We start from the raw sequence: 14,697 nt of genomic DNA, 5'->3' as shown, positions 1-14,697 counted from the left end.
CAGAGTCAGAAAGGCTATAAACTCTTTAACAACCTGTGTGTACTGTGAGCCATGGGAGTGTACAAATTACATGGATTCTCAAAGGTTTGACTTACTGCCCTGAAGAGAGAGCAGCCTCAGCTACATGATAGAGTATCTTGATTGTAACTACAGTAGTTCTTTACACGTGACATCATCGTGATATAAAATAATAGAACTGTTGAGGTAATAAGATGTTAACTGCTTATTAAATGAGCTCGTTAGAAAGGGCTGTATGCTATTCAGGACTTGAAAGAGAAAAATAAGTCAAAATTTAATATGAATCACTTTTGATGTACTATTTTTATGCTCTTTGGTGTTCAGTACATCTAAACTATAAATGTTTCACGTTTTGGTGTCTCAAAGGTTGTTGCTGTGATGTTCTGATGTTCTTTTGATGAATAACTTTGCAAGCTTGTCTTAACAGTAAATTCTCCCAACATAAAGTTGGGACATAAAGAATAACTTCCAAGGGCCATAGCTAGAGAGAGAAAATGAAAGAAAACTTTTGTTCTACCATTTCTACCGCAGAACGTGTGGTCTGTCATCAGGAATTATTCTAGCTTTGAGAGAAGAGTAGATCTGCCCAAGCTAGTGTATATAAATGGAATTAAATCACAGTAGTATCAGGATACTTGCATTCAATTTGTTTGTGTCAATACAATATGAAAAATGATGTTAAAAAAGCTTGATGGCATTGTAACTCATTTCCCAGGAGTGTATACCACTGCTTTTTCCACAGGCACAAGTGGGAGAACAAGAGCTATTTATTTAATCCATGGTAGCATCACTAGTGCAAAACTGTTATTTGCTGTTATTTATCTAGAATTTTAATTGATGCATTTATTTTTTCTGACATAATAATGTAGCAGTAATTAGGTAAGATATTAAGTACTTATTTTTTTAATATGTATTGGCTATAGAATAAGTAAATGCTGTGACTTTAAGCACAGTAAGGGTGTTTGTTTTGTGTTGGGTTTTTTTGTACGAGTAGTGCACAAAAGTTTGCTCTATGATAGAGTCATATAACTGTGATTATATATACAGGTTTTGTTTTCACCAAGGTTTTTATCTTCAGGAGTGAGGAATTTCGTATGAAAGTCTTTTTCTTCAGTCTTTGATCTTTCTTTACCTTTGCTTACAGGCTACCCAAGCTGTACCTGTGTGAATTCTGTCTAAAGTATATGAAAAGCAGAACTATTCTCCAACAGCATATGAAAAAATGTGGCTGGTTTCATCCTCCAGCCAATGAAATTTATAGAAAAAACAATATTTCAGTCTTTGAGGTAAGTTAAGAAACTAAGCCTCTCACTGTTATCTCTAAAGCAGAGTTTTTAGTACCCAGTAGTGTGATAAGTGTTCTGTAACCCTCAAAATCTTCATTTTGTTAAACGCTCACATGCAAACAGTGAAGAGGTACAAGCCAGCAGCAGCTGCTGACCTTTTTTAAACAGATAAACAGTCTGTAATAAGAGAAGGCGTATTCATTTTAGAGAAAAGAATTTTAAGATCTCTTAAATTAATGAATCTAATAGAATTCCCAGGGCCCTTATGCTGTGAAATTTGAAATCTCATGAGATTCTACCTGTGGCATTGAAGCTTTATGTATGGGGGTACCCAGATGAAGCATTTCCTTGTATGCCAGTGGATGGAGTGACCTAACTTTTCCTCGTTTTTTGTAGGTTGATGGCAATGTCAGCACTATCTACTGCCAGAATTTGTGCTTGTTAGCCAAACTCTTCCTGGACCATAAGACTCTTTATTATGATGTGGAACCATTTCTTTTCTACGTGCTGACACAGAATGATGTCAAGGGTTGTCACCTTGTTGGTTACTTTTCCAAGGCAAGTATTTTAATACTTCAGACTTGGAAGAAGCTTCGTAGCTATCTCAGTTTTCATTAAAAGTACTTATGAAGTTGTGTATCAGAATACCATCTGGTATTTATGTCTGCTCTTTTGTTTTTAAAATGTACTACCTTTTTTCTTTTTTTTTTATCTCAACAGGAAAAACACTGCCAACAGAAATACAATGTTTCCTGTATCATGATTCTTCCGCAGTACCAGCGTAAGGGCTATGGCAGGTTCCTCATTGATTTCAGTAAGGAATTTTCTTTGTTTTGCTTTTTAACTCTTTTTTCCTTTCACATTTTAAATAGAAGCTTATCTTGGGAAAAGGATATTAATCTATTTTTAATTAAAAAAAAAAATCTCAGGAGAGGAATACGGAAGCTCAGAGTCATCTGAACTTAACTCGCTCTCTTCATTGAAAGGCTTAAATTCTGAAGAAAAAAATGATATTTTTTTTCCTATCTCATGTCCTGTGTAAGCAGCTTATGGTGGAAACTACAGGCACATGTCAGTATAGAGTTTTTGTAGAAGCTTACCTTGTGTATGTAGTTATTTATTCTGAAAGCAAACTGTAAAACTGCAGTCTGTTGAAACTTGAGCAGCTTGATTAATTGAATGTAGTCATAGTTAAGTTTTAATTTAGCTTTAAGAGCAACAAAAACGGCTGGTTTTGAGCAGTGGATGTTCTATTAATGTTCTCACATTCTTACAGAAATCCACATGTTCACTGGAAAACTTGCTGCTCTAACTGTACCTCCCGTTCTGCTGACATAGACCTCTGTGGATGTGCTAATGGTCGAGCTAATGTCTTGAGGAAAAATTTTTCTTATCTAATTATGGTAGAATAGTTTTAGAATTAAAAAAATCCTTGTGTGTATGATCTGTTGTTCTCCTGAAAGTATTGCTGAAGCAAAGCAACTCAGTGAATTGTCTTGAGAAATCAACTCTTTTTTTCTTGCTCTTCCTTAGGCTATCTGCTTTCAAAGCGTGAGGGCCAAGCAGGATCACCAGAGAAGCCCCTGTCAGACCTGGGGCGGCTCTCATATATGGCTTATTGGAAAAGCGTAATATTGGAGTGCCTTTATCATCAACATGACAAGCAGTTAAGCATCAAGAAATTAAGTAAGCTGACTGGAATCTGCCCTCAAGATATCACTTCCACTCTGCATCACCTCCGAATGCTTGACTTCCGTAGTGATCAGTGAGTACAATTCTGTTGCATTTCCAGGTAGACTCATATGTATTTGAAGGAAGTTAAATAGTGTCTGGAGGCAAATTACGTCTAATAAGCTTAATTTTATTTAAAAGTTAGTTGACCAAATATTGTCTGTTGAGATCTATGATGCTTTCTTGGGATGGAAGAATTGTTCAGTACCAAAGCTGTACCAGATTGCTATCTGTGGAGCTCTGCAGCTGTGAAACTTCCAAGTAATCTGCATCTTTGAAAGAAAGCAAGCTGGTCTCTTGGCTGTGTTCTCTTGAAGTCCTTCTAAGTAATCAGCAACCTCCGGAATGGAGCAAAAGAGGAGAGAGGGAAGTATGTTTCATTTTCCTGACACGGAGTAGTTGTTTCCCCCTTTCCAATCTTCATCCAAGGTGTCATTAGCTTGTTTAGATAATGGGCTAAATCAGTGTGTTTGGGTATAGAATAGAGGTAGTTTGCTTGGCCAGTGGAGTGTACCAGTCAAATGAAATTCTGATAATTACTCTTAATACAGACAATTGCTGTTTTGGAAGTGGGATAATATTCGGTCTTAGTTTGTGTTAAATTTACTTTAGAGCACTTTTATGACACTTTCTACTTTGATACAAAAATAATTAGTGATATTATTCCCAGACTGAATAAAATCTACACTGGTAGTGAAACGTAACTTTTTAAAGTATCTGTCTATTTTTTATTTTTATTTTTATTTTTATTTTTGTCTCATTTTGCCTTTTAACCAAATAGCTTACCCTCTGCCAATTTAACACATGATAAAAGTGGTGCTCTCCAACTGAATGTTACCCATGTAAAGATAATGGCTTCACCATTAACAAAAAGCGGAAAGAATTTAAGAATTTAACTCTCTGAAGTTACTCACATTGAGATTAAATTGATTGAAAGTACCTTATTTTATCCCTGTATATTGTGTAGCCTGTTGTTAATGAGTATCATTATTGTCTAGATTTGTCATCATTCGTCGAGAGAAGCTTATCCAAGAACATATGGCAAAGCTTAGAAATAATGTGCGACCAATAGATGTGGATGCAGAGTGTCTGCGTTGGACACCTGTCATAGTTTCCAACTCTGTTGTCTCTGAGGATGAGGAAGAGGAGACAGAGGATGGGGAAAATGAAGAGCAACAGCATGATAAAGATTCAGAGTCCAGTGTAAGAGTGAATCTGTTACTTCTGTGTAGTAGGGGGAAGGAGTGGCCGTGGGTGCTGTGACAACCTTCTACAGGTCAATTCAATTGTTCTCAGATTCTGTAAGGTTGTCCTTGTTACAGTTCAGCGATTTCTTGTTCAAAAGCTTCCACTCTTCAAATAGAAAGAATGAAATCTATTTGTTTTTATTTATATTAGATGGTAAAATCTGTGTCATGGGAGAAGAAAGAACAAGAACCCTATTCACCAACAAAGAATGAAAAAAAGCCAGATGTCATTGCTCCCGTCAATTCTACGCGGCCAAACAAGCACGTTTTTTCACTGGACAGTCTTCCAGCAAACAGTCAAACATCAAGAAGAGGTCGATGGAACCGCAAGGGCAAAAAACTTCGAGAACCCTTTTGTGAGAAGGAACCAACGTTGCCCACTGAGGACAAAATAGCCATTCCCAGTGAACGGTGCAGCGAATGCGAGGAGAAATCAGTAGCTTCACGAGGCCGGTGCAGTGAATGTGAGGAAAAGTCATCAGCCTTGCAGGAAAGGTGTGAATGTGAAGAGAAGTCTCCAACCCCAAGAGGCCATTATGCTGAAGATGAGGAAAAATCTGTGGTTTCCCAAGTGCAGTATGGCAAAAATGAAAAATCTGCAGTTCCCCATCAGCATTATAGTGAAGGTGTGGAAAGGTGGAGAGGACAGCTGAAAAAGAACACGGAGCCACTGAAGAATAGGTTCCCAGAAGACTGTGAAAGATTACCCCACTGCTACAGTGATAGTGATAGGACACTTCTGAGGTGTTTTAGTGAGAGCAGTGAAGAGGAAGATGATGACCCTGTGAGTCCCCGATCAAGCTCTCCACCTGTTCTTACCAAACCAACATTAAAACGAAAGGTCCGTGCTTTATTTCTTGTTGTCTCTATTATGCAGCCTATTATGTCAGTATGCTGGTGTTGTTTTGAGGGTCAGTGCAGTTCACAAGGTAGGTAGTAAATGTACAAGTAGCATCTGCTCAGTATTCTAGAACTCTGGAGAGTGCTGTTATCTTACAGTTAGTGGTCTTTTTTGTTGGATCAGAGGTAATTTTTTTCCCATTTCTTCCTTGTGCTTTTGATGGTTTCTGGCTGGGTTGTTGAAGTTTTATTCAGTCAAAATAAAAATAGTTATGCTCCTACTTTTAAAAGAAGCTTTCGAAATGCAAATACTATCTAAACAACTAAAATCACAGCATGAAGTCTTTGAAATGATTTAACTATAGAGAGGTCAATGCTGTCAACACAAATAAGAAAATCCTCATGGGATGCTGCGTTAAGAAGTAAAACTCAGCTGTTTATGTTTTTTGCTTTAAGTGTGTTATTTCTGCAGTCAATAAAACCTCTTCTCTCACCATCTTCTCTCAGAAACCAATTCTTCATCGGAAGAGGAGAGTACGTAAGCGTAAGCACCACAACAGCAGTGTTGTTACTGAAACAATCTCGGAGACCACAGAAGTGCTGGATGAGCCATTTGAGGACTCAGATGCTGAACGACCGATGCCCCGATTAGAGCCTACATTTGAAATTGAGGAGGAGGAGGAGGAAGAAGAGGACGAGGAAGACGAGGAGAATGAACTTTTGTCCAGTGGATACTTTCAGCACTTAGCCCCACAAGACACCCTCAGGAACAGACCCTCTTCTAAGAGGAAGTCCAAAGATGAGGAGGAGTCTGATGACAATAATGGTATGTTTGGTGGTAAGCTTCAAAAGTCTGGTTAGGCACCACTGGAAAGAGCCTTCTTCCATGTTCTTTATTGCCCCTCTTCAGGTATCTGTGCATATTAAGATCCTCCTGAGACTTCTGTAGTCCCTGTTCTCTCAAACTTTCCTTACAGGAGAGATGCTCCCATCTCAGTCATTTTTGTAGCTGTTTGCTGGGCTCTCTCCAGTATGTCCATATCTTTCATGTATGAGGGAGACCAGAACAGGACACATTTAATATTAAATTACTCTACGGAAAGTCCACCATCATAAAATCATTTACTTTTCTTTTTCTCCTTAATGTTGTTAAATCAAGGACAGTACAGTTAAAAGTACACGATTTTACTAAAGAACTAGTAAAAGCTAATCTCCTGTAGTAAATAGGAAGTGAAGAAGAAGAGAAATAGATTCTATGCTTTTTTAAAGACATGGATTCTATTCATTTATTTACTTATTTGGAAAGTTTTGAATGTTAATGCTTTAACAAATACTATGAAAGCAGCATTTTCTTCTTCCTACTTCATCTCATCTGCCAGATCCTTTCTTTCCTTTATTCACATTCAAAATATTTTCTAATGGATGACTTCAAGGCGTTGTTAAACTTTGAACTCAATGTTTAAGTTCATTTTTCATACTCAGAATTTTTTTCTCGTATTTCACGCTTTTGGCGTGAGGTATTGAAGATAAATACCTGTCAGAATTTCTTTTATGTAGTTTTTAGTTGATATCTAACTTGGAATAAATAGCATCTTTGAAACTTAAAAAAAAAAAAAAAAAAAGTGGCTTACCATGGATTAATTTGTTTGTAAGCAGATTGAGTAACTTCTGGAGACACCGAACACTGTTCACATCCAGTTCCCAGAATTGCAGGGTTAAAGTTGAACAGAGGGCAAGAGTAAGTCAGCTGACAAATTATTGGTGCTGAAGATGAATTTTATTTTTTTTTTATTACTAGGAACACATTTAGTGTTACCTTTTGAATTCTTGGCATAACTGTGGATTTACAACAGCTCTCTTTGGAAAATGCCTAGAATGGAACTGAGTTGGACTTTTGAGTCTGCTTTGTTTACTATTTTATGGGTAAATATTAAAGAAATAGTGTTGCAGCTGACAAGAAAAGAAAGGATTTGGTAAATGAAGTGAAGGACATCTCTGTGGCATACATAGTGCGTGAGAAAGTATTTGAAGTTCATGTCTAGTAATCAAGTGAGTGTGGTAGAGTAGCTCAAAGATTTGGATGATCCTTAAGTATATGAATGGGGAAATCTCAAGTGGAGCAGAGACATCTTGTCATCTCCGGTGAAGCTATTGCTATCTTTGCCTTTATTCACACTTGATAAGAGTATCAATAAATTGAAATATTTCAAAGAACAGTCGTGGGTTGATAAAGGCACTGAAACAAATTTTCTACTACGATAGATTCAAATAATTCAGTCACCTTGGAATATAAGCAGAGGCAAGAGCAGCTTATTACTTTTGTTTACCTATGTGAGAACTGTTAATTGGTAAGAATGCTTCTCTGTCCAGAAGATAAAATAAAAACTAACACAAAAGCAGATTAAGAAGATTGAGTGTCTGAAAACCAAAGTTCAGATGATCAAGTGTGAATATTGACTAGTGTCAGTGAGAGAGTTCTTCAGCAGTTGTATGAAATGCCACTGACTGTTGTAACGGACAGGTTCAAAACAGAATTACTAAGGGGGAGGCCTTATTGTGTTCGGTAAATTCATTAAACATCAATTTCTGATAGTATAGACTGTGGAACTATTATAGCACTTGGAAAGCTACTGAAATGCAACATAATATTTCATCAAATAAAAGTCAGATGAGAGAGGAATTTAGATTCCTTTTAAGTGTTTTCCTAGGATAAAAACAGCTGAGTTCAGTCATCTGTGTATTTCTATAGGCACTCAGAAATGTAAGCCATAACAAAGTAAAAATATCTTATTTCTGCAGCAGATGCACAAAATACAGATCTAAACAGAAACATAACTTGTATTGTAACGTAGACTAGTGTTTAATTTGACTTGTTGATAGAAGGCTCAGATCTTTGACCATGCAACATCCTGAAAGCATTGCTCTTTGAAAATGCAGTATGCTTTGCAGCTAATGAGCAGACCTTGTAGCCTTGCTGTACTTCACAATAAATTGCTAAGTTAGATTTCTAAGTTCCTAAGAATGGTAGAATGCTTGGGAAAGTTTCCATGAATGCTCGGCGTGAACAGCATTTTTCTATTTGTGTTTTTAGATACTCCAACTTTGAAACCATTATCTATGCTGAGAAAGTGTGAAGCAAATGATTCTTCACTTGATCCAGATACTTCTACACCCATGAAAAAGAAGAAGGGATGGCCAAAAGGCAAAAGCCGAAAACCAGTCCATTGGAAGAAAAGACCCGGTCGAAAACCAGGATTTAAGCTGAACCGGGATAAAGTGCCACCATCAGTTCAGGGAGAGGGAATTGATGCAGTGATAGCTAATTCAAAAACAGGACGTAAGTCCAAAATTTCAGATAAAGAGGAAAACGTTGAGCAAAAAGAAGAGCTACCTCTTAATGAGGAAAGGAAAGAGGAAGATGTGAATATGGAAGCAGAAGAGGTTGGAGAGGGAGAAGAGGAAGATGCAGCCAGCAGTGAAGTAAGAGCAGTTTCTCCAGTGGACAGCAGCAGTAGTCCAGTACCAGAAGTTAAAGAACCTGAAATAGAAGAGGAGGTGGAGGAGAAACCACAGGTGTTAGAAGAGCAAAGGCAATCAGAAGAAGAGCAGCAAGAGCTAGATGAACCTGAGCAGGACCATGAGGAAGATGATGAAATTGCAGTAGTGGCAAATCAAAACGAAGACCATGATGCTGATGATGAGGATGATGGTCATCTAGAGTCTGTGAAGAAAAAAGAATTGGAGGAGCAGCCTGTAAGAGAAGGGGTGAAGGAGGAACCTGATGTTCAGGAATGTTTTTTAGAAACAAATATACCAAGCAGTAGAGAAGATGCAAAAGGAAAAGATGAAGCAGAGGCAGATTCTGAGGAAGAGCAGGCTTCCAATGAAACATCAGCAGGCTCAGAGCACGTCCCTGGGTCTGAAGATGATCGTGAAGAAGATTCAAGTAATAAAGAAGGTTTAATTGAATTAAAAGAAGAGGAAGAGATTCCTCATAGTGAACTAGATCTTGAAACTGTTCAAGCAGTCCAGTCCTTGACACAGGAGGAAGGCAATGAACATGATGTAGCTTACCAGGACTGTGAAGAGACTCTTGCGGCTTGTCAAACTCTGCAGAGTTACACCCAGACTGAGGAGGATCCTCAGATATCAATGGTTGAAGACTGCCAGGCCTCAGAACACAACAGTCCAATATCCTCTGTTCAGTCCCACCCCAGCCAGTCTGTTCGTTCTGTCAGCAGCCCAAATGTGCCTGCTCTGGAGAGCAGTTACACCCAGATAAGCCCTGAACAAGGATCCCTGTCCGCACCCTCTATGCAGAACATGGAGACCAGCCCCATGATGGATGTGCCTTCAGTATCAGACCACTCTCAGCAGGTGGTGGATAGTGGCTTCAGTGACCTTGGCAGCATTGAGAGCACTACAGAGAATTATGAAAACCCGAGCAGCTATGACTCCACTATGGGAGGCAGCATTTGTGGAAATAACTCTTCTCAGAGCAGCTGTTCCTATGGGGGACTGTCTTCTTCCAGCAGCCTCACGCAGAACAGTTGTGTTGTCACTCAGCAAATGGCAAACATTGGCAGCAGTTGCAGCATGATGCAGCAAAGCACTGTCCAGCCTGCAGCAAACTGTAATATCAAGTCACCTCAGAGCTGTGTCATAGAAAGACCTCCAAGTAACCAGCAGCCAGCAGCACAGCCACAACAGCAGCAGCCTCAGTCACAGCAGCCACAGCCTCCACCTCCACCCCAGCAGCAACCTCCGCTGTCCCAGTGCAGTATGAACAACAGCTTCACCCCAGCACCTATGATCATGGAAATACCTGAGTCGGGAACCACTGGTAACATAAGTATCTATGAGAGGATTCCAGGGGATTTTGGGGCTGGGAGCTATTCACAACCATCGGCCACGTTCAGTTTAGCCAAGTTGCAGCAGCTGACAAACACCATTATGGACCCTCATGCCATGCCTTATAGCCATTCTCCTGCTGTGACTTCCTATGCAACCAGTGTTTCTCTGTCCAACACAGGATTGGCTCAGCTAGCTCCCTCTCATCCGTTAGCAGGCACACCACAAGCACAAGCCACCATGACACCCCCACCAAACCTGGCATCCACTACCATGAACCTCACGTCACCTCTGCTTCAGTGTAATATGTCTGCTACCAATATTGGCATTCCACACACACAGAGGTTGCAGGGGCAAATGCCGGTCAAGGGGCATATCTCCATTCGCTCTAAATCAGCACCCCTGCCCTCTGCAACTGCACACCAGCAGCAACTCTATGGCCGCAGCCCACCTGCTGTTGCCATGCAGGCTGGCCCTCGTACGTTGGCTGTTCAGCGAGGTATGAACATGGGGGTCAACCTAATGCCAACCACCCCATACAATGTTAATTCCATGAATATGAACACCCTTAATGCCATGAACAGCTACAGAATGACACAACCCATGATGAACAGCAGTTACCATAGTAACCCTGCCTACATGAACCAGACAGCACAGTATCCTATGCAGATGCAGATGGGAATGATGGGGAGCCAGGCCTATACCCAGCAGCCTATGCAGCCAAATCCTCATGGAAATATGATGTACACTGGCCCCTCCCATCACAGCTACATGAATGCTGCTGGGGTGCCCAAGCAGTCTCTCAATGGACCGTACATGAGAAGATGAGCAAGATGAGCTTGCATCCAAAAAACTTAAATATATAAATAAAGGAACCTTTTATACTGACGAACCAGAGAAAATGGACCTTTTTCCAGTTAAAATATTGCTGTAGATTTAGAGGGATTTTCTTTGGTTTATTTTATTTTTTAGAAAGCTTGGTGGTTTTTGTTGTTGTTGTTGGTTTTCTGGGTTTTTTTTTTGTTTGTTTTTGTTTGTGTTTTTTTTTTTCTGGGGATTGGGTGGGGGAGGGAAAGAGGGGTTGTTTTCTTCACAATCCTGAAACATTTTACAGCTGAAATCATTTACAGATGTTTTTTAGAGGGAAAACATGCACAAAATGTTTTCATAATTTAAAAAGAGCCTTACTTTGCTGACCATGTGGACAGAATATGTGTAATGGTGAAATCATCTTTCTAATTTTTTTTTTTTTCAAATGTATGTCCTCCTCCCTCCCCCGTGTCCCTCCGTATGCATTTTTTTAGCGCTGCAGTAATGTAAAATGTCTGACATCTCAAAGAGTAACAACCCGTCCCTCCAAACCCCACTTAGAATTTTCTACTTCTAGCAGGAGGCACTTATTGGGAGAAGTGGAAGGGGACACAGAGGATAAATGAAGCTGTTTATTTCTGCAAGTCGGGGGAAACAATTTATCTTTGAGCTTTTCCTGACTCTCGCCTTCAGTAAAATTTGGAGACACATGTAAACAAACTATTCACATTGGTGTTTTTGTAGATGAGTTAATTGAAATTGTATGTTTCATTCTGAAAGTATAATGTACTTTTAAAATGATCCCATTTACAACCCAGGCATGCACGTCTGCACGTGCACCCGTCACTTCAACTACTGGAAGCATCTATGAGCTGTTCGTAACCATCGTGCAGTCATGAGGAGGGTAGGATGATTATTGGACAAAAAAAAAAGAAAAAAAAAAAAAGGGTTGCAGGCTCTTCTGGTGAACTGCAAGTCAACCACAACTCTGAGATCCCAAACTCTGCTTTAGTGTGTACTTGGAAATGCTGAGGGTCTTGTTCTGAACCTTTGAGCGGTCTGAACTCAAAAGCATCTGTTTGCAGTGATCTGCCTCTTAGTCTCTATACTTCAATTATCTTGCAAGATAAAATGTGTGTTTTAAGTGACTTGGTGAGAGCCTCGTGGTGTCCTTGTCGCTCTTCCATTCCTGGTATGGCACAGGCAGTTGCTGGATGTGCCACCGTTAGGGGGAATCACGTTGAACATTTCCCTGATTCTTCCATTATTTAAGACCGTTTTGTCAGAATAGCCACGCTCTTGATCTAGTGTGGGAAACCAAGGGAGTCAGCCTGTTTTACAGGAGTGAAACAGTCCAAGCACCGCAGTAGGATGCAGGAGGCAGGATTTTGCTGTTTATTACTGCATAATCCAGTTTGTGTTCTTTTTTGGCTATACTGCTCTGCGATAGAGACAGCAACTGCTGGCACGTCACCCAGTTCAAAAAGGGACACCCCTTAATGTAGAGATCTTTTTTTTATTATTATTATTGTATATGAAGCAGAAATACACATTAATAAGACTAATTTCTTATTTCTTAAAAAAAAAAAAAAAAAAACAACCAAAAGAATCTACGAGTTGGGTTTCTTCGTATGCACTAAAATGGACTTTCTTCCAATAACTGCTAACCATAAAAGGCAGAATTCAAAGGACTTCCTTGTTTGTTTTTTTCCTCTTTAGTTTTGAGCATGTACAAGGCTGTGTAGGACTCCATTTCTCTGTATATACTATTCCAGTTCCAAATAACCCACGTAGGAAGCACACTGTGCTGCCCTCTCCTTCCTAGGTCTTCAGCTGCGTCGCTGCTTCCTGGTTGCTGGGGTTGGGTGGTGGGGTGGAATGGGTCTGAGACAGGAGGAGAAGCTGTTGAGATGAGGGCCATGAATTTAGTTTGTTTGCTGTTACGTTTGGTTTGGTTTTGTATTTTATTTTATTTTATTTTTTAATCAATTGGGCAGCTCCCTTTTCCACAAGCCTTTGTGACTGTAGAACTATTGTAGAAAAAGAAGTTCTTTTCTATATATAAAAAGAAATTATCCAACACAGTAATATTGGTACCTACCATTTTTTCACTTCTGTTTAAAAAGAAAATAAATAAATGTATTTTTAGCAAGATAACTTGGGTAATCTTCTAAAAGAAATTAAAAAAAAAATCTCACTGTTAGTGACTTTGATGCCTTTTAAAATAAGAGCTTTTTCATTTCATTCCATCTTCAAAATTTTTTATCTTTGTTGTAGAATATTAAAAACTATTTTAAGAAAGAAAAAAAAAAATTCTCTTTAAAGAGATCTCTAGAGTGTGTGAATAGGAGCTCCAGATGCCTCTAAAAGCCGCATGTACAAATGAAGCTGAGTTTATTCCTGTCTGTTTATATTTGCTTTTCCTGTTTTGTAATCTCTTTGTACTTCGTTCATGGTGACTTGTAAGCTAAGGGGAAGGGGTGCCTAGATGCCTTTGTAATTCTCCATGTCATGCTCCTGGCTGGATGGTCTCCCTTCCTCTACTTGTATGTAATATCACTTTTTTTTCCCCTTTCTAGCAAGTACTTTCAAAAGAACTCTGTACATTTTAACATAAAAAATAAATTATGTTGAGCCATTTTGGATGTCTGTTGTGCACGTGGATTTTTTATTTTTATTTTTTTTCCTTCCATTTGAGCACCGAGCTCCGTTACTGATCTTTGTCCTGGGAGCGCGGTTCCCTCGTTGTTCCTCTCCGCGAGAGCCGCCCGAAGCTTCAGCGAAGTGCGGCAGCTGCGTTTTGTCAGCCGCGTTCGTTCCGCGGCCGTCAGGGCTTCGCCCGGCGCCTGCCGAGCTGCGCTGCCGCCTTCAGGCCCGGCGCCGCCGGGCGGCAGCAGAGCTCCGAGCTGCAGGGCTGCGGAGAGTCAGAATCGCAGAAACACCAGGGTTGGAAAAGACCTCCGAGATCATCCAGTCCCACCATCCACCTGTCACCAATAGTAATCACTAAACCACGTCCCTCAACACAAAATCCAAACGTTCCTTCAACACCTCCAGGCTCGGTGACTCCACCACCTCCCTGTGCAGCCCATTGCAGTGCCTGACCACTCTTTCAGAGAAGTAGAGTTCCTGACGTCCAGCCTAAATCTCCCCTGGTGCAGCTTGAAGCCATTCCCTCTAGTTCTATCACCACTTACACGAGAGAAGAGGCCGACCCCCAGCTCGCTACAGCCTCCCTTCACGTAGCTATAGAGAGCAATATGGCCTCCCCTGAGCCTCCTCTTCTCCAGACTGAACAACCCCAGCTCCTTCAGCAGTTCCTCATCAGCCCTGTGCTCCAGACCCCTCACCAGTTTTGTTGCCCTTCTTTGAACCCGCTTCAGGGCCTCCATGTCTTTCTTGCAGTGAGGGGCCCAAAACTGGACACAGTACTCGAGGTGTGGCCTCACCAGAGCTGAGTACAGGGGGAAAGATGGCTGCACGGCTGCAGCTCGCGGCCTTTGCACAGCGTGGTGTCACAACGCCGCCTGCAAAAGAGGCCAGCTGTGTGATGGTCAAACCTGAGAACCACTAACTTCCTTCTGAATGAAAATTCGGGCACGTGCTTTGCTGTCTCCTCACGGAGATGAAGTGTTTCTTTTTGCTGGCAGTGCTGCATCGTCCTTTAAGCTGACGCATCTCTCCCCCCCAAATTTGCAGGTCTGGCTGTAGGAGGACAGACAGAAGTTGTTGTACGTGATGCTCAGGGCAGTCTGCTCTGTTAGCTCTATGCACCACAACATGTCTGCCTTTATTTAGCTCCAATTTTCAGAAATTTTCTCCCATTTTTTATATGCAATGCAAATTTTGAAAGTAGAATACTACTGGAGAACAGCTGTATGTTCTCCACTACTTCAGAACAGCTTTGATTTCTG

The 14,697-nt window shown here is 40.4% G+C and overlaps 1 protein-coding gene across 1 annotated transcript in view; it reads left to right on the top strand.

Moving 5' to 3' along the window:
- KAT6A (lysine acetyltransferase 6A) overlaps positions 1–13,428 on the top strand; it is a 31,133-nt gene extending 17,705 nt beyond the window's left edge. The window contains exons 11-18 of the mRNA XM_085242907.1: positions 1,163–1,304; positions 1,701–1,862; positions 2,025–2,118; positions 2,838–3,069; positions 4,034–4,238; positions 4,434–5,123; positions 5,630–5,948; positions 8,214–13,428. Of these exons, the coding sequence (XP_085099033.1) occupies positions 1,163–1,304; positions 1,701–1,862; positions 2,025–2,118; positions 2,838–3,069; positions 4,034–4,238; positions 4,434–5,123; positions 5,630–5,948; positions 8,214–10,801 (4,432 nt within the window). The 3' untranslated portion in view covers positions 10,802–13,428. The remainder of the gene's footprint in view (positions 1–1,162; positions 1,305–1,700; positions 1,863–2,024; positions 2,119–2,837; positions 3,070–4,033; positions 4,239–4,433; positions 5,124–5,629; positions 5,949–8,213) is intronic.
- The last annotated feature ends 1,269 nt before the right edge of the window (positions 13,429–14,697 follow it).

The sequence above is a fragment of the Meleagris gallopavo genome, chromosome 24 (assembly GCF_905368555.1).
Source record: "Meleagris gallopavo chromosome 24, MGAL_WU_HG_1.1, whole genome shotgun sequence".
Classification (NCBI taxonomy): Eukaryota; Metazoa; Chordata; class Aves; order Galliformes; family Phasianidae; genus Meleagris; species Meleagris gallopavo.
The sequence above is the reverse complement of the archived record's forward strand: the minus strand, read 5'-3'. Positions and strand labels throughout refer to the sequence as shown.